A 21,847-nucleotide genomic window follows, 5' to 3' on the forward strand; every position below is an offset into this window, starting at 1 on the left:
ATCTCCTGCTTCCAGTGCTGAACTGGGAGTGCTTGGTCACTGGTTTGTGAGTATTTAACCATCTAATGCAAGATGTGCCTCCTGTGCCAGTTATCTCGGGCAAAAAGACATCGTGCCACATTATCTAGCCACAAAAAATCCATTTATCCTGACTTTTAGATGCTTTGGAATTCCTCCTTGAGCCTGACCTCAGTGCCTGGCAGGGTTATGGAGCAGCTCATCCTCAGTGTAATCCCACAGCTCCTGCAGGAGGGACAAGGGATCAGACCCAGCCAGCACGGGGTTAGGAAGGGCAGGTCCTGTCTGACCAACCTGAGCTCCTTTTATCATCAGGGGGCTGCCTGGGGATGAGGGGAAGGCTGTGGTTGTGCTCTACCTGGACTTCAGCAAGGCCTTTGGCACCGTCTCCCAGAGGATTCTCCTGAAAAAGCTGTCAGGCCACAGCTTGGCCAGGGGCATCTGTGCTGGGTTAGGAACTGGCTGGAGGGCCGGGCCCAGAGAGTGGTGCTGAACGGGGCTGCATCAAAATGGCGGCCGTGGTGTCCCCCAGGGATCAGTGTTGGGCCCAGTGCTGTTTAATATCTTTAGTGAGGATTTAGATGAGGGGATTGAGTCCATCAGCAGCAAATTCCCAGGTGACCCCAAGCTGGGGGGAGTGTGGATCAGCTGGAAGGCAGGAGGGCTCTGCAGAGGGACCTGGAGAGACTGGAGAGTTGGGCTGATCCCAAGGGGATGAGGTTCAAGACAAGAAGCCCATGGGGAGCTCCAGGCTGGGCAGAGAGTGGCAGAAAGGGAGCTGGGATTGCCAGGAAGCTGAAGAGGAGGCAGCAGTGTGCCCAGGTGGCCAAGAAGGCCAATGGCATCCTGGGCTGGCTGAGGAAGAGCGTGGCCAGCAGGTCCAGGGAAGGGATTCTGCCCCTGTGCTCAGCTCTGGGGAGGCCAGAGCTTGAGTCCTGTGTCCAGTTCTGGGCCCCTGAGCTCAGGAAGGAGCTTGAGGTGCTGGAGCAGGTCCAAAGGAGGCAACTGGGCTGGTGAAGGGATCCAGCAGAAATGCTGTGAGGAAGGGCTGAGGGAGCTGGGGGTGTTGAGGCTGGAGAAGAGGAGGCTCAGGGGAGACCTCATCACTCTCTCCAAGTCCCTGAAAGGAGGTTGGAGCCAGGGGGGGGTTGGGCTCTTTTCCCAGGCAACTCTCAGCAAGACAAGAGGGCATGGTCTCAAGTTGTGCCAGGGGAGGTTTAGGTTGGACATTAGAAAGAATTTCTTGATGGAGAGGGGGATCAGGCATTGGAATGGGCTGCCCAGGGAAGGGGTGGATTCTCCATCCCTGGAGCTATTTCCAAAGAGCCTGGATGTGGCACTCAGTGCCATGGGCTGGGAACCACGGGGGGAGTGGATCAAGGCTTGGACTTGAGGAGCTCTGAGCTCCCTTCCAACCCAGACAATTCTAGGATTCTGTGATCTCCAGCAAATCTAAACCAGCACAGCTGCTTTATTCAGACAATTCTTCCATTGTCTCCAGTTATGCCAATATATACACCAACTGAGGATCTTGCTCTCTCCATTGTGCTTAAAAGGATTTGTTTTGAGCAATAAGTGAAATGTGAGAGGTCCAGGTCTTAAAAGTCTCAAGGTGTTTAAATTTCATCTGTGAGGGAAGTTTCAGAGCTTGAGCTGCACAAGACTAAATTGTTTATCTTCTTAGCTGCTGGTTCTTCCAGGATTTACATTTGAGTGAGCAGAATTGTTTTTAAAGCAAGATGGCCAGTAAATAGGTGTTAAAATGGTAACATTCCCTGCATATAGTTTGGCTTTTTTTTTTATAACAATTTGGGTACTTTTTGGGTTCATTTTGATGAGTTTAAAACTGATGAAATCTGCTTGTTGAGAGTGTTTTGGGGAACTTTAATGTCTGGTTGCCTTTTTTGCATGAAAATATTAAGAGGCCAAGCTTCCTTGGGTGGGTAGGGGTTTCTTTTTGTGTCTGTGATTTTTTATTTTTTTTTTTTTGTCATTTTGGTGGTGGCTTTTTTAATGCAATAGAGCAGTGATATCTTTTTGCAAAGGGCTCAGCTGACCAGGGGAGCTGGATAAATTCTTTATGGTTTGGCCAATCTCTCTTCTTTCCTCTGGTTACTGTGAATTGAGGCACTGATAGTTTTGGGAAAAAAAAAAAAAAAAAAAAAAAAAAAAAAAAAGACAAAAATAGGAAAAAAAAAAGTTTTTGTTGGGAACTGACCCAAGTCCCAACCACTGATTTCAGCTGGGAATGGGACCCAAGTTAGATTTGAAGGCCTAGCTGAAGAATCATAAGTAATTTACTCATGGATCCATATAATATTTGGTATTTTAATATTTAGTATCTTAATATGTGGTATCTTAATATTTGGTATCTTAATATTTAGTATTTTGATTAATTTAGGGTTTAATGTTTAGGGTTTAATGTTTAGGGTTTAATGTTTAGGGTTTAATGTTTAGGGTTTAATGTTTAGTATCTTCATTTAGTATTTAATATTTAGTATCTTAATTAATTTAGTATCTTAATATTTAGTATCTTAATATTTAGTATCTTAATATTTAGTATCTTAATATTTAGTATCTTGATTAATTTAGGGTTTAATGTTTAGGGTTTAATGTTTAGTATCTTCATTTAGTATTTAATATTTAGTATCTTCATTTAGTATCGATATTAAGTATCTTAATATTTAGTATCTTAATATTTAGTATCTTGATTAATTTAGTATTTTAATTTAGGTTTAATGTTTAGGGTTTAATGTTTAGGGTTTAATGTTTAGGGTTTAATGTCTAGTATTTAATTAATTTAGTATCTTAATATTTAGTATCTTAATGTTTAGTATCTTAATATTTAGTGTCTTAATTAATTTAGTGTCTTAATTAATTTAGTGTCTTAATTAATTTAGTGTCTTAATTAATTTAGTGTCTTAATTAATTTAGTATTTAGTATTTAGTATTTAGTATTTAGTATCTTAATTAATTTAGTATCTTAGTATTTAGTATCTTAGTATTTAGTATCTTAGTATTTAGTATCTTAGTATTTAGTATCTTAGTATTTAGTATCTTAGTATTTAGTATCTTAGTATTTAGTATCTTAATTAATTTAGTATTTAGTATTTAGTATTTAGTATTTAGTATTTAGTATTTAGTATTTAGTATTTAGTATTTAGTATTTAGTATTTAGTATTTAATATTTAGTATCTTAATTTTTCTAAACAGCTACTGAAATCCAAGAAAACCCAAGACCCCCTCTCCCCCCCCAAGTCTGGGCATAACTTTTCCTTGCCCACAGCCAGAGTTGTGCCTTTTGGGAGCTGCTGTGTGAAGAATTCCTGTGGTTTCTCCTCTCTTTGCTTCCAGGTGTCTGCAGCAAGCAGCAAACCAGCAGCAAAGGGCAACATGATCATCAACAACTTCTTTGAAAAAGCTGCCATGAGTAAGTGCTCCACAACCTCCATCTCCTGGCAGAAAGCAGTGGGGGCAGGGACCAGCCTGGGGGGGTTGAAATTTAAAAAAAAAAAAAAAAAAAAAGCCCAAAACAAAGGCAAAAACAAAACAAAAAACCCCATGAAAGATGCTAGAAACATCTTTGTTTTTTTTTTCCTTTTCCTTTTTTTCTCCTTCTTGTTTTTCTCCTTTTTTTCCTTTTTTTCCTTTTTCCTTTTTTTCCTTTTTCCTTTTTTTCCTTTTTTTCCTTTTTTCCTTTTTTTCCTTTTTTCCTTTTTTTCCTTTTTTTCCTTTTTTTCCTTTTTTCCTTTTTTTCCTTTTTTCCTTTTTTTCCTTTTTTTCCTTTTTTTCCTTTTTTCCTTTTTTCCTTTTTTCCTTTTTTCCTTTTTTCCTTTTTTCCTTTTTTCCTTTTTTCCTTTTTTCCTTTTTTCCTTTTTTCCTTTTTTCCTTTTTTCCTTTTTTCCTTTTTTCCTTTTTTCCTTTTTTCCTTTTTTCCTTTTTTCCTTTTTTCCTTTTTTCCTTTTTTCCTTTTTTCCTTTTTTCCTTTTTTCCTTTTTTCCTTTTTTCCTTTTTTCCTTTTTTCCTTTTTCCCTTTTTCCCCCTTTCCCCCTTCTCCCCCTTTTCCCCCTTTTCCCCCTTTTCTGCCTTTTTCCCCCCTTTTTTTTTGCCTTTCCCTTTTTTTTGCCTTTCCCTTTTTTTTGCCTTTCCCTTTTTTTGCCTTTCCCTTTTTTTTGCCTTTCCCTTTTTTTTGCCTTTCCCTTTTTTTTGCCTTTCCCTTTTTTTTGCCTTTCCCTTTTTTTTGCCTTTCCCTTTTTTTCCCCTTTCCCTTGTTTCCCCTTTCCCTTGTTTCCCCTTTCCCTTTTTTTCCCCTTTCCCTTTTTTTCCCCTTTCCCTTTTTTTCCCCTTTCCCTTTTTTTCCCCTTTCCCTTTTTTTCCCCTTTCCCTTTTTTCCCCCTTTCCCTTTTTTTCCCCTTTCCCTTTTCTCCCCCTTTCCCTTTTCTCCCCCTTTCCCTTTTTTCCCCCTTTCCCTTTTTTCCCCCTTTCCCTTTTTTCCCCCTTTCCCTTTTTTCCCCCTTTCCCTTTTTTCCCCCTTTCCCTTTTTTCCCCCTTTCCCTTTTTTCCCCCCTTTCCCTTTTTTCCCCCTTTCCCTTTTTTTCCATATCCCTTCTTTTCTTGCAGTTTCCATCCTATTCTTTTTTCCATCCTATTCTATTTTTTTTTTATTCTTTCATTCTTTTTTTATTCATTCATTCTTTCTATTCTTTTCTTTATTCTTTCATGAATATTCTTTATTTATTCTTTTCTTTATTCTTTCTTTTTTTTTATTCTTTCATTTTTTATTCTTTCAGAGCTTTTTTATTCTTACTTTTCTTTTGGCCTTGGAGGGGTTAATGGAATTTTTTTTTTTTTTTTGGTAGGCAAAAAATTAAAAGTTTTCTAAGTGGAATTTTTCAGACAAAAAAAAAACCAAAAAACCAAAACTACTTGCTGGATGGAGATCAATTGAACTGACATATTTGTGCAGGCTGACCCAGGGAGGATTTTTAGTGCAGAAAAAATCTGATTTAAAGTGAGTAGTTCTGGCTGGAAGCTCAGCTCTTGGGAAAGTGTTTGCCAGGACCTGTTACCCAGGGCGTGTTGATGATGCCTGCTTTTCAGCACAAATCTCTGAGCAGTCTATAGTTAGCTGTGCAGTTAATTACTGAAAACTGAAGAGCTAAGAAGTGGAGGATAATAAAGAGTTTTTTTTTCAGGGGTGGCCTTCCCCTTTTGAGCAGGGATTTGGTGGCCTCTGGAGAATCCCTTCTCAGCTAAATTATCCAAGTCGAAAGCAAATATTCTGCAGCTTTTAAATAGCCATTGGAAAAAGGACTGCAGGATTTATTTTCAAAGATGCCCTTTTAATAATGAATACAAGAGGATTCAAAGAAAAGCTACCAGGAGAGAGTAAACACCAAAATACCCTTTTTTAACAGCCATCTCTTTGCAGGGTACAGTTCCAGTGCAGAACACACAAGGCACAGTCCTCTTGGGTGTCTGAGTTCTTGTTTTTGTGAAGCTGAGGGAGCTTAAATTGGATATTAAAAAAAAAAAAAAAAATAAAATTATTTACTGAAAGAGTGGTCAAGCATTGGAAGAAGCGGCCTAGGGCAGAGGTGGGGTCACCATCCCTGGAGGTGTTGAAGAAATGTGTAGACCTGGCACTTGGGGACATGGTTTAGAGGGTGGTGTTGGGCTGATGGTTGGACTTGATGATCCAAGAGGTTTTTTCCAACCTTCAGGATTCTTTTCTCTGAGTTTTCAGCCTGAACCTCCCAAGCCTAAGCACAGTTACTACAATTGAGATCATTCCTAAGCCCTCAGCAGATCCATAGCCCCAAGACCCAAGAAGCTGGAAGTTGAGTGGTAAAGAAAAGCCAGAGGTGATGGAGAAACCTTTGCAGATGCATCTCCAGGTTTCCAAGGGGTTTCACCTCTCTGCTGAGTCCTCAAGGAAACTCATGAGGTGCCTGCAGGGAAGGAGCAGAACTGGAAATGATGATGTGTAGAGAAGAGAGGGGGTGATTCCAGGAGTAAGGTTTATTCCCTCCATGTCATACATCTCTCCTGGCTTCAAAGGTTTCACCATTGCCAGAAAGTCCCACGTTAATAATTGTGTCCCTCAGCTTTTCTGCTGTTGATCATAAATAAAAGTGGGGAAGTGTGGATCAGCTGGAAGGCAGGAGGGCTCTGCAGAGGGACCTGGAGAGACTGGAGAGTTGGGCTGATCCCAAGGGGATGAGGTTCAAGACAAGAAGCCCATGGGGAGCTCCAGGCTGGGCAGAGAGTGGCAGAAAGGGAGCTGGGATTGCCAGGAAGCTGAAGAGGAGGCAGCAGTGTGCCCAGGTGGCCAAGAAGGCCAATGGCATCCTGGGCTGGCTGAGGAAGAGCGTGGCCAGCAGGTCCAGGGAAGGGATTCTGCCCCTGTGCTCAGCTCTGGGGAGGCCAGAGCTTGAGTCCTGTGTCCAGTTGTGGGCCCCTGAGCTCAGGAAGGAGCTTGAGGTGCTGGAGCAGGTCCAAAGGAGGCAACTGGGCTGGTGAAGGGATCCAGCAGAAATGCTGTGAGGAAGGGCTGAGGGAGCTGGGGGTGTTGAGGCTGGAGAAGAGGAGGCTCAGGGGAGACCTCATCACTCTCTCCAAGTCCCTGAAAGGAGGTTGGAGCCAGGGGGGGGTTGGGCTCTTTTCCCAGGCAACTCTCAGCAAGACAAGAGGCCATGGTCTCAAGTTGTGCCAGGGGAGGTTTAGGTTGGACATTAGAAAGAATTTCTTGATGGAGAGGGGGATCAGGCATTGGAATGGGCTGCCCAGGGAAGGGGTGGATTCTCCATCCCTGGAGCTATTTCCAAAGAGCCTGGATGTGGCACTGAGTGCCATGGGCTGGGAACCACGGGGGGAGTGGATCAAGGGTTGGACTTGAGGAGCTCTGAGCTCCCTTCCAACCCAGCCAGTTCTAGGATTCTGTGATTCTACTGCTCCTGGACACTTTGGTGTTTGACTAAAACTCTAATTCAGATGGGATTGATGGGCTATATAAAGATGGAGGTTGGGTTATGCCAAAGGGCCTGTCTGGAAAAGGGGATTCCAAACACTTCTGCAATACCATAAGACCCTAAAAGCCCATAAAAGCTTCTTCCCCTGCCTCCCATCCCTCTCCTGTAGAATTTAGGACACTCAGCTTGGGGTATTCTTAGGCTGTGCCATCAGGAGCAGCAGAACCAAACTGGTAAATCAGCAAGAAATTTAAGTGTGTCCTGTTTGATGCATGACACAGCTTGGTTAGCCTAGATCCCTAATGCTTTTATACATCATTTCCAAGTGTTTTCTGTATTCTTGGGCTTCACAGTGTTTTGTTTAGCCAGCTCTTTTGTCACTTCTTGTTCATACTGAATGCCCAGGGTTTGGATTTATTTTTTAATGTCTTTTTTCCAGATAAACTCAAAGTCAACTCGGTGCCTGAGCAGCCAAAGGAGGAGAAAGAAGTCATCAAGCCTTCAGTTCCTGTAGCAGAACCAGAGTCATCCCCTAACACTGTAGTAGAGAAACCTGGGAAGAAAACAGAGTCTGCTAAAACTCAACAGAAGGACAAAAAAAGGTGGGCTCCCTGTAATCTGTTAACCTTATTGATGGCCTGCAGGGGAGCTGGCTGATCATCCAGTGCTAGCTCACCTCCTGTTTCCAGCTACTAAATTGCATGAAACCTGGCTAAAATTATCTCTCAGAATTCTTTCCTAACATTTCTTTTCCATTTTTGTGCTGCAGATGCCTCGGGGGCCATTTTGTGCCCATTGCAAAAGAGACACTGTCCAGGGAGTCCTTGGTGGGAGGGATGTGGCTTTCCATGGGACAACCTCATGCTGGGAGCAGACTGAATACAGACCCCCCAGGCAATCTGTGGGGGTTGGCAGGAGCACCTGTCCTGCAGGGAAAATTGTATATTCCCAAACTTATATGTACACAGCTTCCAGCACACAAAGTTCTGCTTGTTGATTCCCATAGCTAATGTGCTGCTGCTTTCAATGCCACTGGTTTACTTTGGGCTGAGGCTCCAAGTAAATTTTGAAGTCCAGCCCTTTGTGTTGAATCCAACCCAAACTGACAGGGACAAAAAAAAAAAAAAAAAAAATCATTCCAGTCTGATGGTTCTCTGGTGGCCTAGGAGTAAATTCAGTGGTGGTCTCCATCGAGTTCTGACTAAATAGGGAAGCAAACCCCCCCAGCCCACTTAGAGCAAACTGCTCACCTTATTGATAGTCTTAATTCCAAAAAAACCAAGGGCCTGGCAACTTCATGTTGGCAGCCTGGTGTTGGGAAGGCCACTTGGGCTGTACCAGCTTGATGAGGATACGTGGGCCTTCAGCCTCCAGGCTTGTTAGTCTGACACGTCTCGCCAGCATGAGAAAGAAAGAAGCTCTTTTATTTTTCCAGTAGTCTTTAAAAATGGCTCCAGGATTCTGAGACACTACCTCATAGTCAGTCAGTGGGCAAGCAGTCTGTCAAAAGAGCTTCTGAGCCTTGCTGGTGGGGACGTGAGTGTTTGGGGAGCCTGAGCTAGAGAGACAAGATCAGAAATGCTCTCTTGCCAGCTCCCTGTGGCCAAGGGAGGTGAGGGACTGGGCAAAACCTTGGGCTGCAGAAAGGGGGTAAAGAAATCCTTGTTTTGGAGTGTGGGGAAGGCTGAGAGGTTTGAAAGTGCTGGTGCAGCTATGCCTGATGATAATCTCTAGAATCCCAGAAAAATTTGGGTTGTCAGGGACCTCCAAGGTCACCTGGACTAAGCAGGTGAGTGAGTGTCCTTCAGTGTGTGTGATGCTACAGATGCACTTCCTCTCCAGCATGCTCTCCTCTCAGGACCATGCTTGTCACAACGAGCCTGGCCTCTCCATGCATGCACAATGGAGAGGAGATTTTTATTTAACACTTGTTTATTCCATTTTATTTTCTTTTTTTTCTCCTCTTTTTGTGGCAGTAAAATAAAGAGGTTGGACAAGACAGACAGCGAGGAAGAGAGAGATCCCGAGAGCATAAAAAGAGGAAGCAGATTAAACAGCTTCAGTCTGACAGGATGATGAGCATGGCCTTTCTGTGCATGTACAAGGGATAACACTTGTTTATTCCATTTTATTTTCTTTTTTTTCTCCTCCTTTTGTGGCAGTAAAATGAAGAGGTTGGACAAGACAGACAACGAGGAAGAGAGAGATCCCGAGAATGTAAAGAAAAGAGGAAGCAGATTAAACAGCTTCAGTCTGACAGCAGTGATGAGCATGGCCTTTCCATGCATGCACAAGGGATAACACTTGTTTATTCCATTTTATTTTACTCTTTTTTTCCTCTTTTTGTGGCAGTAAAAGGTTGGACAAGACAGACAACGAGGAAGAGAGAGATCCCGAGAGCATAAAAAGAGGGAGCAGATTAAACAGCTTCAGTCTGACAGGATGATGAGCATGGCCTTTCCATGCATGCACAAGGGATAACACTTGTTTATTCCATTTTATTTTATTCTTTTTCTCCTCTTTTTGTGGCAGCAAAATGAAGAGGTTGGACAAGACAGACAACGAGGAAGAGAGAGATCCCGAGGACATAAAAAGAGGAAGCAGATTAAACAGCTTCTGTCTGACAGCAGTGATGAGCATGGCCTTTCCATGCATGTACAAGGGATAACACTTGTTTATGCCATTTTATTTTCTTTTTTTTCCTCCTCTTTTTGTGGCAGTAAAATGAAGAGGTTGGACAAGACAGACAACGAGGAAGAGAGAGATCCCGAGAATGTAAAGAAAAGAGGAAGCAGATTAAACAGCTTCTGTCTGACAGCAGTGATGAGCATGGCCTTTCCATGCATGCACAAGGGATAACAGTTGTTTATTCCATTTTATTTTACTCTTTTTCTCCTCTTTTTGTGGCAGCAAAATAAAGAGGTTGGACAAGACAGACAACGAGGAAGAGAGAGATCCCGAGAGCATAAAAAGAGGAAGCAGATTAAACAGCTTCAGTCTGACAGCAGTGATGAGCATGGCCTTTCCATGCATGCACAAGGGATAACACTTGTTTATTCCATTTTATTTTCTTTTTTTTCTCCTCCTTTTGTGGCAGTAAAATGAAGAGGTTGGACAAGACAGACAACGAGGAAGAGAGAGATCCCGAGAACGTAAAGAAAAAGAGGAAGAGGATTAAACAGCTTCTGTCTGACAGCAGTGATGAGGAAGGTAAAAAAAAATGTGGAAACAACCAGGCATGTAGGTCAGGGGCCTGATTTCAGCAAGATTACTCTCCAAAGCTGTTGGTCAATGATTGAGGGAATAGTTTAGAGGACTAAAGACCATGCAAATGGCCACAGTTCAAGCTTTCTTTTTCTCTTGTGCTGCAAGCACTTGGGACTACAGTTTGAGATTCATTCAGTCTTTGTTTTAGCTCAGCTCAGATCTGGCTGTTTCCTCACCAAGTGTGCTGCTTGTCACACTGATGTGTGGGAAGGAGGTTCTCAAATCTCTTGTGAAAGTTACCATGCCTTCCAGAATTGTAAGACTGGTCATAACCAGTTTATTTGGTGAGTAAACACTTGCAAATTGACCTCTCTCCCCTTCCCAGGGTCATTTTTAGAATCTTTCATTCTGGCTGTTTATAGAAATGGTTTGGAAGGCAGTGTTGGAAGCAAGACTTCCCCCCCAAAAAAAAAAAAATTAAAAAAAAATAGATAATAGAGAAACTGGAGGCAAAATTGTTGAGCCATATCCGATGAGACTCCACGTCTCCTCGGTGGCTCTTGGCTTGGACAGGAGGAGGGTGCCCAGAACATTGTAAGATTTGGGTTTATAATGAGGAACAGCAGGGCCAGATCCCAAAGAATTTGGATAATTGAGGTGACAAATGCCGTTCAACACAGATAAGTGGAAAAGAAGTTAGCACACCCTCCCTCCCTGAGCTCAGTCCTGAGTGGCAGAGTCATCCAACAAACTGATCAGGAAAAGGACTTGGGGATCGTTATGGACAAATAATTGAAACCACCAGTTTGTTGTCCAGCTCCAGCAAAAACAAAAAGGTGAACCAGTAAGTAGCAGGAGCAAGGAGGGGGAGTCCAGCAGGAGAACTGAAGCTGTTTGCTTATTTAGTGTGGCCAGCACATGAGAAACAACCCCAAAACTGAAGAGAATCTCTCATACGAGTCAGAGAGGTGAGTGCTGTTGGATATCTTCACAGCTGCCATGCTGCATTTGGCCCATTTTCAAGATTTCTCTTTTGCCCAGTGTTAATTTCAAGTGATCTCTGTCATCAGGCATCCATCACTTCTACCCAGACTATTCCACAGGATGATAAATCTCTCAGGAAGTTATTTTTCATAATCAGCTTTAATTTCATTCACATTCCTGTGTGCAGCTCCTTGTTTGGCCATTAAAAAAAAATAATTATATATATATATATATATATATTTTATGCCCACACTCTTTGCTATTTATTCCTTGCAATGTTTGTAAGCAATTATCTGGTCTTTCCATTTCCTCATTGCTCAGCCTCCTGACAAGCTGGGTTGTTGAGGGAAGGTTGGAATCAGTCTTTTTCAGCCACTTGGAAGCTCTGTTCCTTGCTGGGCTGGAATCTCTCAGCTCATCCATTCCCTGCTAACCAGAGCAGGCAGAGATGAGCCCCATGTTTATGGCTCCTTAGTTTAGTGGAGGAATTAATTCCCCTTGAATTTGGTGCTTTGTGGGTTTTGGTTTCTCTGAGGTGGGGTCCAGGAGACTGCAGGTGAATTCCTCCTTCAGTGCATGCTGTGGGGCTGCTTGGTGTCTTTCCCTTGTTTTATTTGTGCTCTTAATTGTGAGTTAATTGGGTTTGCAGTTAGGAACCATGGGGCTGGGCAGGTTGAGGGCTCAGGTGTATCCTGAAACTCATTTTCCCTGGGTTTAGACATGAAAAACAATACCAGTGAGGCTACTTGGCCCACTGGGCTGTGGAGGGAGGGATGGTTTTTTTATTTATTTCTATTTAACCTGCTGGAGATCATAGAACCCAGATTGGAAGGGACCTTTAAAGCTTTTCTTGTCCAACCCCCCCACCATGAGCAGGGACATCTTCACCTAAACCCCCATCCAACCTGACCCTGGCTGTTTCCAGGGATGTTTCTGCTCAGCCTGGGCCACTGTTTCAGCACCCTAATTCTCAAAAAAAAAAAATAATTTCCATAGTTCTAGTCTGCTTCTCCCTTCTTTTAATTGAAAACCATCACCCCTCATCCTCTCACAAAAATTTGTCCTCAGAGGTGTGTGAAGAAAGTTTGATTTTCTATTTAACCTGCTGGAGATTATAAAATCCCAGGTTGGAAGGGACCTTTAGAGCTTTTCTTGTCCAAACCCCCCCACCATGAGCAGGGAACTCTTCACCTAAACCCCCATCCAACCTGACCCTGGCTGTTTCCAGGGATGTTTCTGCTCAGCCTGGGCCCCTGTTTCACCACCCTAATTCTCAAAAAAAAAATAAATTTCCATAGTTCTCATCTGCATCTCCCCTCTTTTAATTGAAAACCATCACCCCTCATCCTCTCACAAAAATTTGTCCCCAGAGGTGTGTGAAGAAAGTTTGATTTTCTATTTAACCTGCTGGAGATTATAAAATCCCAGGTTGGAAGGGACCTTTAGAGCTTTTCTTGTCCAACCCCCCCACCATGAGCAGGGAACTCTTCACCTAAACCCCCATCCAACCTGACCCTGGCTGTTTCCAGGGATGTTTCTGCTCAGCCTGGGCCCCTGTTTCAGCACCCTAATTCTCAAAAAAAAAAATAAAAATTTCCATAGTTCTAGTCTGCATCTCCCTTCTTTTAGTTGCAAACTAAAAAATTTCCATCATTTCCTTCCAGGTTGGAAGGGACCTCTATGGCTTTTTTTGTCCAACCCCCCACCATGAGCAGGGAACTCTTCACCTAAACCCCCATCCAACCTGACCCTGGCTGTTTCCAGGGATGTTTCTGCTCAGCCTGGGCCCCTGTTTCACCACCCCAATTCTTAAAAAAAAAAAATTTCCATATCTCTAGTCTGCATCTCTCCTCTTTTAATTGAAAAACATCACCCCTCATCCTGTCACAAAAATTTGTCCCCAGAGGTGTGTGCAGAAAGTTTGATTTTTCTCTTGGGCAAATTATCTTGCTCCTCCTGCATGGTGTGCTCCTCTTTGTTCTTTCCATCATGTGAAGAATGAGCTTTGTGTTGTGCATTAGAATTGTAAATTTATGCAAATTATAGCCTATAAATACAAATTTGTTTATCCCTCAGGTGAGTTTAGTGCTACACCCACTTTTTTAAAAGGAAAAGAGACTTGAGGGAGCTTCTCTCTTTTTTGAGTTCTGCTGCTTGGCCCTTCTAAAGCCAACCAGATGAAAGAAGAGAGATTTGAATTCTTGGAAATATTCAGCTTGAATCCAAACCTGTGTTGTAGGCAATGTTGTGTTCAGTATTCCAATCCCAAGAATCTAAGTTGGATAAAGCAAATAATTTAATATTAAATGTAATAAAGTGTAAATGCAGTAAGTATAAATACAAGTATAAATATAATAAGTGGAAATATAAGTATAAATATTATAAATGAATATATAATGATTATAAATATGATGGTAAGCATAAATATAAATAGAATAAATATAAATAGAATGATAAATATATGTAATAGCATAATAATAAGCACAAATATCAATACAATGCTAAACATAAATTTAATAATTACAAATAATTTCAATTAAAAGAAGTGCACAGTAGTATAATAAGTGGAAATATAAGTATAAATATTATAAATGAATATATAATGATTATAAATATGATGGTAAGCATAAATAGAATAAATATAAATAGAATGATAAATATATGCAATAGCATAATAATAAGCACAAATATCAATACAATGCTAAACATAAATTTAATAATTACAAATAATTTCAATTAAAAGAAGTGCACAGTAGCAGGACTTGAAGAGATTTTCCCTTGGAAAGGTTGGAAAGGGGTTTCTCTGGGGGCAGTTTCAATCAGCAGCATCCATAAGGGGCTTGGGGGTGTCCTTGTTCCAGGCTGCATCCTCACAGAGAGGGTTCAGCTGCAAAACTCCCCTGCCAACCATCCCAGGGGGAAGTTTGAAATACACAAAAAGCAAGATGGGAAGCTGCCCCAAACCAGGAGCAGATCTCAAATCCTCAGGGATAACCTGGGTGAGCTCTGCTGGAAGCAGAGCAGGGGATGCTTGCAGTGCTGGAGGTGTTGCCCTGTCCTGCTGTGGATACAAGGGGAGGCTTTGTCTGCAGCTTTTGCTGCCCCTTGCAGGGTGTTCAGCCAGGGCTTCACCTGGGGAACTGCTAATAAAACCCCTGCCCTTTTTTCAGGCAAGCCTGGGGATATTTTCTGGGTTTGAAACAAGGACTGGTGTGAAGCTCCCTGTGTCAGGGCAAGCTTTGGGTGTTGTTTTGTGTCAGTCTGCTCTTAATATACTGAAATTAGCCTCAAATAAGCTCTTCTGACATGAGTGCAAGCACATTGTACCCAGCTGAAAATCCAGAGAAGGCATAAGGCACAATCCTCTCCATTTAAATGATTTATTTTTTTTTCTTTCATTAAAAAAAAATTATATTGGTTTGAGGGTGCCTTAGTCACTGCAGGTTGTTTTTGCTTCCAGTGCCAGAATAAACTCCACAAGTGTGTCCACAGAGGACAGGAGGTTTTGGCAGCTTCAGCTCTACCAACACAGGCAGCTTTTCGTGGTGTTGACAAGTGTTTTACAGCCACTTTGGAGGTGATTTCAGTGGCACTGTAACCTCCAAACTCTATCAGATAGTTTCAGAGAGCAGCAGCACTAAAGATTTCTCACAGTTTTTCCAGGCAGGGTCAGAGCAAGCTGAACAAAGCCAGGATTTACATCTTTTGGTGCATCCAGTTGCCCAACTTGTTATCCATTTCATGCAGCTGTTGCTGTTGAGTAAACTGTGGGCAGCAGCCTGAGGTTGACTCAGGAGTTATCACATGTCAGAGGGTTGTGTTGGCTGCAAGAGGAGAATAAAGTCAGAGAGATGCAGCTTCATGGTAAGTCCCAAACACTGACGTGGGGAGAAAGGTGCCTTCTGCCTGCCAAAAACCTGGGGCTTCCATTTGGAGGAAGCTGAAGAAAAGCCCAAGATTTTCCCCAAGCCAGCCTGACAAGCTGAAAACACTCTCAGCAGCCTCTCCTCCAGCACGAGGCAGCAATTTTTATTATTGTTTCTCTTTTACCAGCCTGGTTGCAGCCCTCTTCCAAATATTTTCAAATCCATGTGGCCAGCCTGCCTAAATCCATGGAGCAGGTTGGGTTCTGCACAGCCTACAGACATCTCAGCCTTTCAGTTGCTGTGAGACTGAGGTAAACACTGAGAATTTTGAGTTCCCTGCAGCTCCTCAGCCACAGGAGTTTGCACCTTCGAGCAGATCTGTTGTTTGGTTTGTTGTTTTTTTTGGGTTTTTTTTTTTTTTTTTAATCTTTGCACAGCTGCCAGACTCTTTGGAGCAAGGTGGAATAGCAAGTCATGTTATCCCAACTCTGTTTGCATTTCTCTGCCTGGCTTACTGAAGTAGTTAGGAAGGCTGAGTCCTTGTTTGAAGAATGTAATTTATTATTTTGCCTTGGCAGGCCACCCCTGTTTCACTTGAGCCCTTCTTAACCTCTGAAGGTCACTTGGCTGCCTGCCTGGCACACTCATAATTCTTCACACTGACCTAATCAGTTGGGACAGCTACAGAGCCAGAATTCCTGTTACAAGGACAAGGAGAAGGCAGTGCTACAGCCAGAGGAGCTGGGAGGAGAAGCCAAGCAGGCACTCTGTCCTCCCAGCCAGCAGCAGCCTTGTTATTATTAAGCAATAGGTCAGATGAGGAGTTTTTTTCCCCCCCCTCTCTATGTTCTTGCTCATTTGAGGGTTTGCATGGCAGCCTTTCTCACTTTGGACTTGGAGAGGATTCCTTAAAGCCATTGAAATTAATCACAGTGTGTGCTGCAAGGTGCTGCTCCCTTCCCCTCTTGCCCTGCACTCATTTTTCATCACTGGCACATCTCTGACCCTCTGCCAGCCCCACAGAAGAGTGACCCTGGCTTTTTCTCCTGTCTAGAAACCCTCCTGCTCTCACCAAGGTCCTGTCTGACATTCTTGGTAGAAGCTCCAGACCTGGTTTTACTCCAAATCTGTGAAGGTGGCCTTGACCATTTCAGTCAGTTTTGGCACTGGAAAGGTTCCCCTGTCTCTGTCCTTGCACCTGGAGGAGAGCACAGATGACTTATTTTTTTTTTTTTTGGGGGGGGGTGGGTTGTTTTTTTCTTGTTTGTTTGTTTTTTTTTTTCAAATGAAAGGTTGGAGTGTCCCCTAGCAATCTTTTGAGGTGGGTAATGTGTAATTTTAGTATATTACACTAATAAGTATATTGCTCTTAAATCTTGGATTCAGGTAGTTCCAAGCTAACAGCAGTGGTTGGTTGGGATGTGTAGCACCACCCATGAAGCAATGACTGTTTTAAACATGGGGGAGAGGCAGAGAAACTTAAGATTATTCAATAATTTGGGAATACGTAGCCTTAAACCACGACTTCTTCAACTTCTAAACAAATTACAGTCTCTCTTTTTAATGGGAGAGTGAAACACATGGCTAAAACACACCAGGTTTTATGCCTTTTTTTTTTTTTTTTAAAGTTGCATTTGGTGGGACAGGTTTTGGCTTATCAGAAATCCCAAATGCACTTTTCCCATCCTATCCCAGCCACCACTCTCCTTCCCTTGGGAGCTGCAGCAGTGGGTGAGCAGTCTGGCTGGAGGCTGACACTTCAAACAATTTGTCCTGACTTGAATTAAACAAATCTGAGTAAGAACTTGTAAACCCCAGATCTAAATACAGGTTACAAGCCATTGCTCAGAGTTAAATGAAATAATCTGAGACAGGAGGATAGCTACAAGCTGATGTTAATTTTCTTAGCAGGTGTCCCACCATCTCCCATACCTGAGGAAGAGAAAGCTCCATCTCCACCTCCTGTACCTGCTCTGAAAACTGAACTGGAGCCTCCATCCATGGAGGTAAGAGCATATCAGGGTGATTATCTCCTGGTTTTATCCTGCTCCCCAGGGATTTCACTTTTCAGATGCCATGGGGGAGATGCTGTTTCGTTATCAAGTCCATCCCATCATCCTGCATGGAAGAATCCAACATGTTCACTGGTTTTTCTACACCATTATTTACACTCTTGCTTTTATGCTGACAGAGCAGTTCTCTGCTTCCATCTTTTTTCCCCTCCTGGATGGTTCTGTGAATTGCTGCTTGTATTTGAAATTCTCTGAATCTTGGCCTCAGGAGTCAGGGCAGGGTCAGAAATGAAACCAGAGACTCTTGATATTTAACCTTGCATAGGGTGGGCAGTGACTGGCAAGAAGTTAACCTCTCAGCTGAGAAAATGGATCTAATTTTCCTGAAAAGTGCAGCTGTTTGTCACAGCAGGAGTTCTGATGCCTTCCACACCTTATTTCTTGTTCTTAGGGACAAATTGAGTTATCAAAGGGTGCTCAGCTTCATTAGAGAAATTGGAGTTTGTTGTCTGGAACTTGCTGTCTGGTTATTGTCAAGTTTTTCTCCTCCTTTCCCCATCCTTTCCATACCCAGGCCTAATCATTTGAAATCTAAATAATTTGCTAATCTAAATTGTTATTTGAAATGTAGGGGCTTTTTTCCCCCCTCTCTCTGTTGTCTTTTTATTTTGGTTTTGGGATTTTGTTGGTTTGTTTTTTTAAGCAAGGACCAGGCCTTAACAAACATTAAATCCTCACGTTCAGATTGATGATGGGACAAACCCCAGTGCCACCTTCTCACAGAACTAAACACATTTTAAAATGTCACATGCCCCAGGAAAGGGATGTGTGCCCTGTGCTGGGAGACAGGAAAGTTTGCTGTCACACTGAAGTTGTTCTTTGTCACCCTGAAATTTATCCCAGTAGGATGAAAGAGGAGAATTCTGGCATGAGCAAAAATGAGAGTAGAATCACCCCCTCCTCCTGGGAAGGGACAGATTTAGTTATCAAAGGGTGCTCAGCTTCATTAGAGAAATTGGAGTTGATGTTTTTATTTTCATAGAATCATAGAATAGAATGGTCTGGGTTGGAAGGGAGCTCAGAGCTCCTCAAGTCCAACCCTTGATCCACTCCCCCCGTGGTTCCCAGCCCATGGCACTCAGTGCCACATCCAGGCTCTTTAGAAAGAGCTCCAGGGATGGAGAATCCACCCCTTCCCTGGGCAGCCCATTCCAATGCCTGATCCCCCTCTCCATCAAGAAATTCTTTCTAATGTCCAACCTAAACCTCCCCTGGCACAACTTGAGACCATGGCCTCTTGTCTTGCTGAGAGTTGCCTGGGAAAAGAGCCCAACCCCCCCCTGGCTCCAACCTCCTTTCAGGGACTTGGAGAGAGTGATGAGGTCTCCCCTGAGCCTCCTCTTCTCCAGCCTCAACACCCCCAGCTCCCTCAGCCCTTCCTCACAGCATTTCTGCTGGATCCCTTCACCAGCCCAGTTGCCTCCTTTGGACCTGCTCCAGCACCTCAAGCTCCTTCCTGAGCTCAGGGGCCCAGAACTGGACACAGGACTCAAGCTCTGGCCTCCCCAGAGCTGAGCACAGGGGCAGAATCCCTTCCCTGGACCTGCTGGCCACGCTCTTCCTCAGCCAGCCCAGGATGCCATTGGCCTTCTTGGCCACCTGGGCACACTGCTGCCTCCTCTTCAGCTTCCTGGCAATCCCAGCTCCCTTTCTGCCACTCTCTGCCCAGCCTGGAGCTCCCCATGGGCTTCTTGTCTTGAACCTCATCCCCTTGGGATCAGCCCAACTCTCCAGTCTCTCCAGGTCCCTCTGCAGAGCCCTCCTGCCTTCCAGCTGATCCACACTCCCCCCAGCTTGGGGTCACCTGGGAATTTGCTGCTGATGGACTCAATCCCCTCATCTAAATCCTCACTAAAGATATTAAACAGCACTGGTACATGCCTGCTGTACCCTTTTCTGTGTACATGCCTGGGGCCTTCACTCTTGATTTCTCACAAGACTCTGTGATGTCCTTCAGGTCTCAGCTGGAGGGAGGAAGAGGAAACGGAAGCGTGTGCTGAAATCCAAAATGTTTATTGACCAAGAAGAAGGCTGCATGGGTAAGTGTGGCTGCCTCCTACACCTCAGTGAACCTTATTATTGAAGATTTGTTGAAGATTTCTACAGGCCAGGCTTTGAGAGAGGTTCAAAAGTCACTTTGTTATTCTGCTTTGACCTCAAGTTGAGGTAACTGCCCTTTGGTGAAGACCTGGGTAGGGAATCATGAAGCTGTAGCTGAATTCTTATTATTTTTTTTTTAATTATTTGCAGATTTTTCTCTCAGCTCTTCACCTTTCACTCCTGCCAGCACGAGCACCTCTTTCATTTGCTCTCCACTCCAAAGCTAAAAGCTTTTAAAGGTGGTGCAGGGAGAGGTCTAAGTTTTGGGATAAATTTGGGCTGGGATAAGTTTGGGTTGGTTTTTTTTGTTTTTCTTTTGGGGATAAATCCAGAGCTGTGCAGCAGAGCTTAATTCTATCTTAATACAAACTTCAAGTATCCTAAATAAACAAGGAATAAGTTGGGGCTTAAATCCCCAGGAGGGTTTCTCTTAAGGTTGACTCTGTTTTCAGGAGGCAAAAAATTCTCTGTAGAAGTACCAAGAGCCAGAGGCTTTGAACTCCAGCCTGACTGGATGCTACTTCCTCCTGTGACCTAGACAGGAGTTTTGTTTCCTTCTCTGTGTCCTGACACTGAAGCAGAGCTGCAGGAGTTCAGATTCTTTTTTCTTTTTTCAAGATTTTAAAAACTGATCTGATGTTTTTTAAACCATCTGTTGCCATCCTACAGTTTTGTCGTTTTCCATGAGCATAGATACAGGCTTGCTTGGCCAGATTTGGAGCTGCTTGGACATGAGTCAGCTTGAATCTGTTTGCACCTGTCTGTGCAGTTATATTCTATGATATTTTATTTTTTTCTGTGATCTTCTGTTTCCCATTAACTTTGTGTGTCTCCTTTAAAGAAACCCAAAGCCAAGCACTCGGCAACCGCCTGCGCTGAGAACTGAGATCTCAAGTGCTGGCTTCTTCTCCAAGAATCAGACTTGCAGAAATTTATTGACTGCTTTGGCTTGTTGCATTATGGAGTGTTTTGCTTTCCCATCCCAGATAGAACTGTTTAAAACACTTGGAAGGAAACTGGAACAGAAAACCATTAGCTGGGGAGTTGAGTTGAACAAGGGCTGCGTCCAGAGCTCGTGGTAACGTCTGTTCCGGGTTCAGCTTCCAGAAAAAGAGTCCCTCTCTTTCTCTTTGTCTTTTCCAAACGTACCAGGGCTGGGAAAATTGCCTTTCTTTCTCTGCTCTTCACTCCCCAGGGGTTTAAAAGCCTCTTGTGAAATTCAGACCTTTGGTTTTACACTCCACATCCACCACGGTTTTCTGCAGAGGGGAAACACGAGCCCTTGTTGTGCCTTTGGGGACAGATCCTCTAAGGATGGAGAAGAGGGATGGAACTGGGATGCTGAGGAACTGGGGAGAGAGGAGGTGTGCTGCTTTCCCAACTAAAAAAATACCAGTCTGTTGTCTGGAACTTCCTGTCTGGTTATTGTCCAGTTTTTCTCCTCCTTTCTCCATCCTTTCCATACCCAGGCCTAATCATTTGAAATCTAAATAATTTACACATCTCCCAGACTAATGTAAATTGTTATTTGAAATATAGGGGCTTTTTTCCCCCTCTCTCTGTCTTTATATTTTGTTTTTTGGGTTTTATTTGTTTGTTTTTTAAAAGAAGAACCAGGCCTTAAGAGACATTAAATCCTCACCTTCAGATTAGACCCTACTTTCTGTTTCTCCATGCTTTTAAGTGATCCTTTTCACATTAGCTGCAATAGGAATTGGTGTCAAAAAGCAAAACTAATTTAGGGATTAGCCCTGAGGGAAATGGAGCTATTAAAAGTAGCTGTGGAGTTCAGCACAAGGCAAGTTACCATGCATCAACTTGGGCTCAATCAATTGAGTGCTCTTAGTCTGCAGCAAAAGGGGAATTACTGAGGTTTAAGCTGGTGCATTTCTACCTTGTGCTTTCTGAAGCTTGAAAGGACACACATGGACCTTTTTACTGGAATATTTATGTGTGCACTGAAGGCAAATTCATCTTGTAGCACTGCTTGAAGTTAAAGCTCCCATAATTTGAATTACTGGGATTTAGCAAGGCTGGCTGTGAGCTGAGCATCAGTAACCACAAACCCAGGATTTCTCAGCTCTGCTGAGAGCTCAGTGGGAGAACATTCCTCTAAACTGGGTTCTCTTGCACTTGGAGGACAGGTCCTGTCTGACCAACCTGAGCTCCTTTTATCATCAGGGGGCTGCCTGGGGATGAGGGGAAGGCTGTGGATGTGCTCTACCTGGACTTCAGCAAGGCCTTTGGCACCGTCTCCCAGAGGATTCTCCTGAAAAAGCTGTCAGGCCACAGCTTGGCCAGGGGCATCTGTGCTGGGTTAGGAACTGGCCGGAGGGCCGGGCCCAGAGAGTGGTGCTGAACGGGGCTGCATCAAAATGGCGGCCGTGGTGTCCCCCAGGGATCAGTGTTGGGCCCAGTGCTGTTTAATATCTTTAGTGAGGATTTAGATGAGGGGATTGAGTCCATCAGCAGCAAATTCCCAGGTGACCCCAAGCTGGGGGGAGTGTGGATCAGCTGGAAGGCAGGAGGGCTCTGCAGAGGGACCTGGAGAGACTGGAGAGTTGGGCTGATCCCAAGGGGATGAGGTTCAAGACAAGAACCCCCTGGGGAGCTCCAGGCTGGGCAGAGA

The 21,847-nt window shown here is 43.6% G+C and overlaps 2 protein-coding genes across 4 annotated transcripts in view; both read left to right on the forward strand.

The window, feature by feature from the left end:
- Window positions 1–21,847, forward strand: part of SLCO2B1 (solute carrier organic anion transporter family member 2B1) — a 238,989-nt gene that overhangs the window by 135,252 nt on the left and 81,890 nt on the right.
- Window positions 1–21,847, forward strand: part of POLD3 (DNA polymerase delta 3, accessory subunit) — a 52,675-nt gene that overhangs the window by 21,414 nt on the left and 9,414 nt on the right. For 2 of the 3 annotated variants that reach the window (XM_071756259.1, XM_071756082.1), the window contains exons 7-11: window positions 3,373–3,448; window positions 7,429–7,591; window positions 10,087–10,199; window positions 16,955–17,052; window positions 19,076–19,157. In XM_071756259.1, coding sequence (XP_071612360.1) covers window positions 3,373–3,448; window positions 7,429–7,591; window positions 10,087–10,199; window positions 16,955–17,052; window positions 19,076–19,157 — 532 coding nt within the window. The remainder of the gene's footprint in view (window positions 1–3,372; window positions 3,449–7,428; window positions 7,592–10,086; window positions 10,200–16,954; window positions 17,053–19,075; window positions 19,158–21,847) is intronic. The other variant, XM_071756164.1, reaches the window with a different exon arrangement.

This window comes from Heliangelus exortis, chromosome 1 (assembly GCF_036169615.1).
Source record: "Heliangelus exortis chromosome 1, bHelExo1.hap1, whole genome shotgun sequence".
Lineage (NCBI taxonomy): Eukaryota > Metazoa > Chordata > Aves > Apodiformes > Trochilidae > Heliangelus > Heliangelus exortis.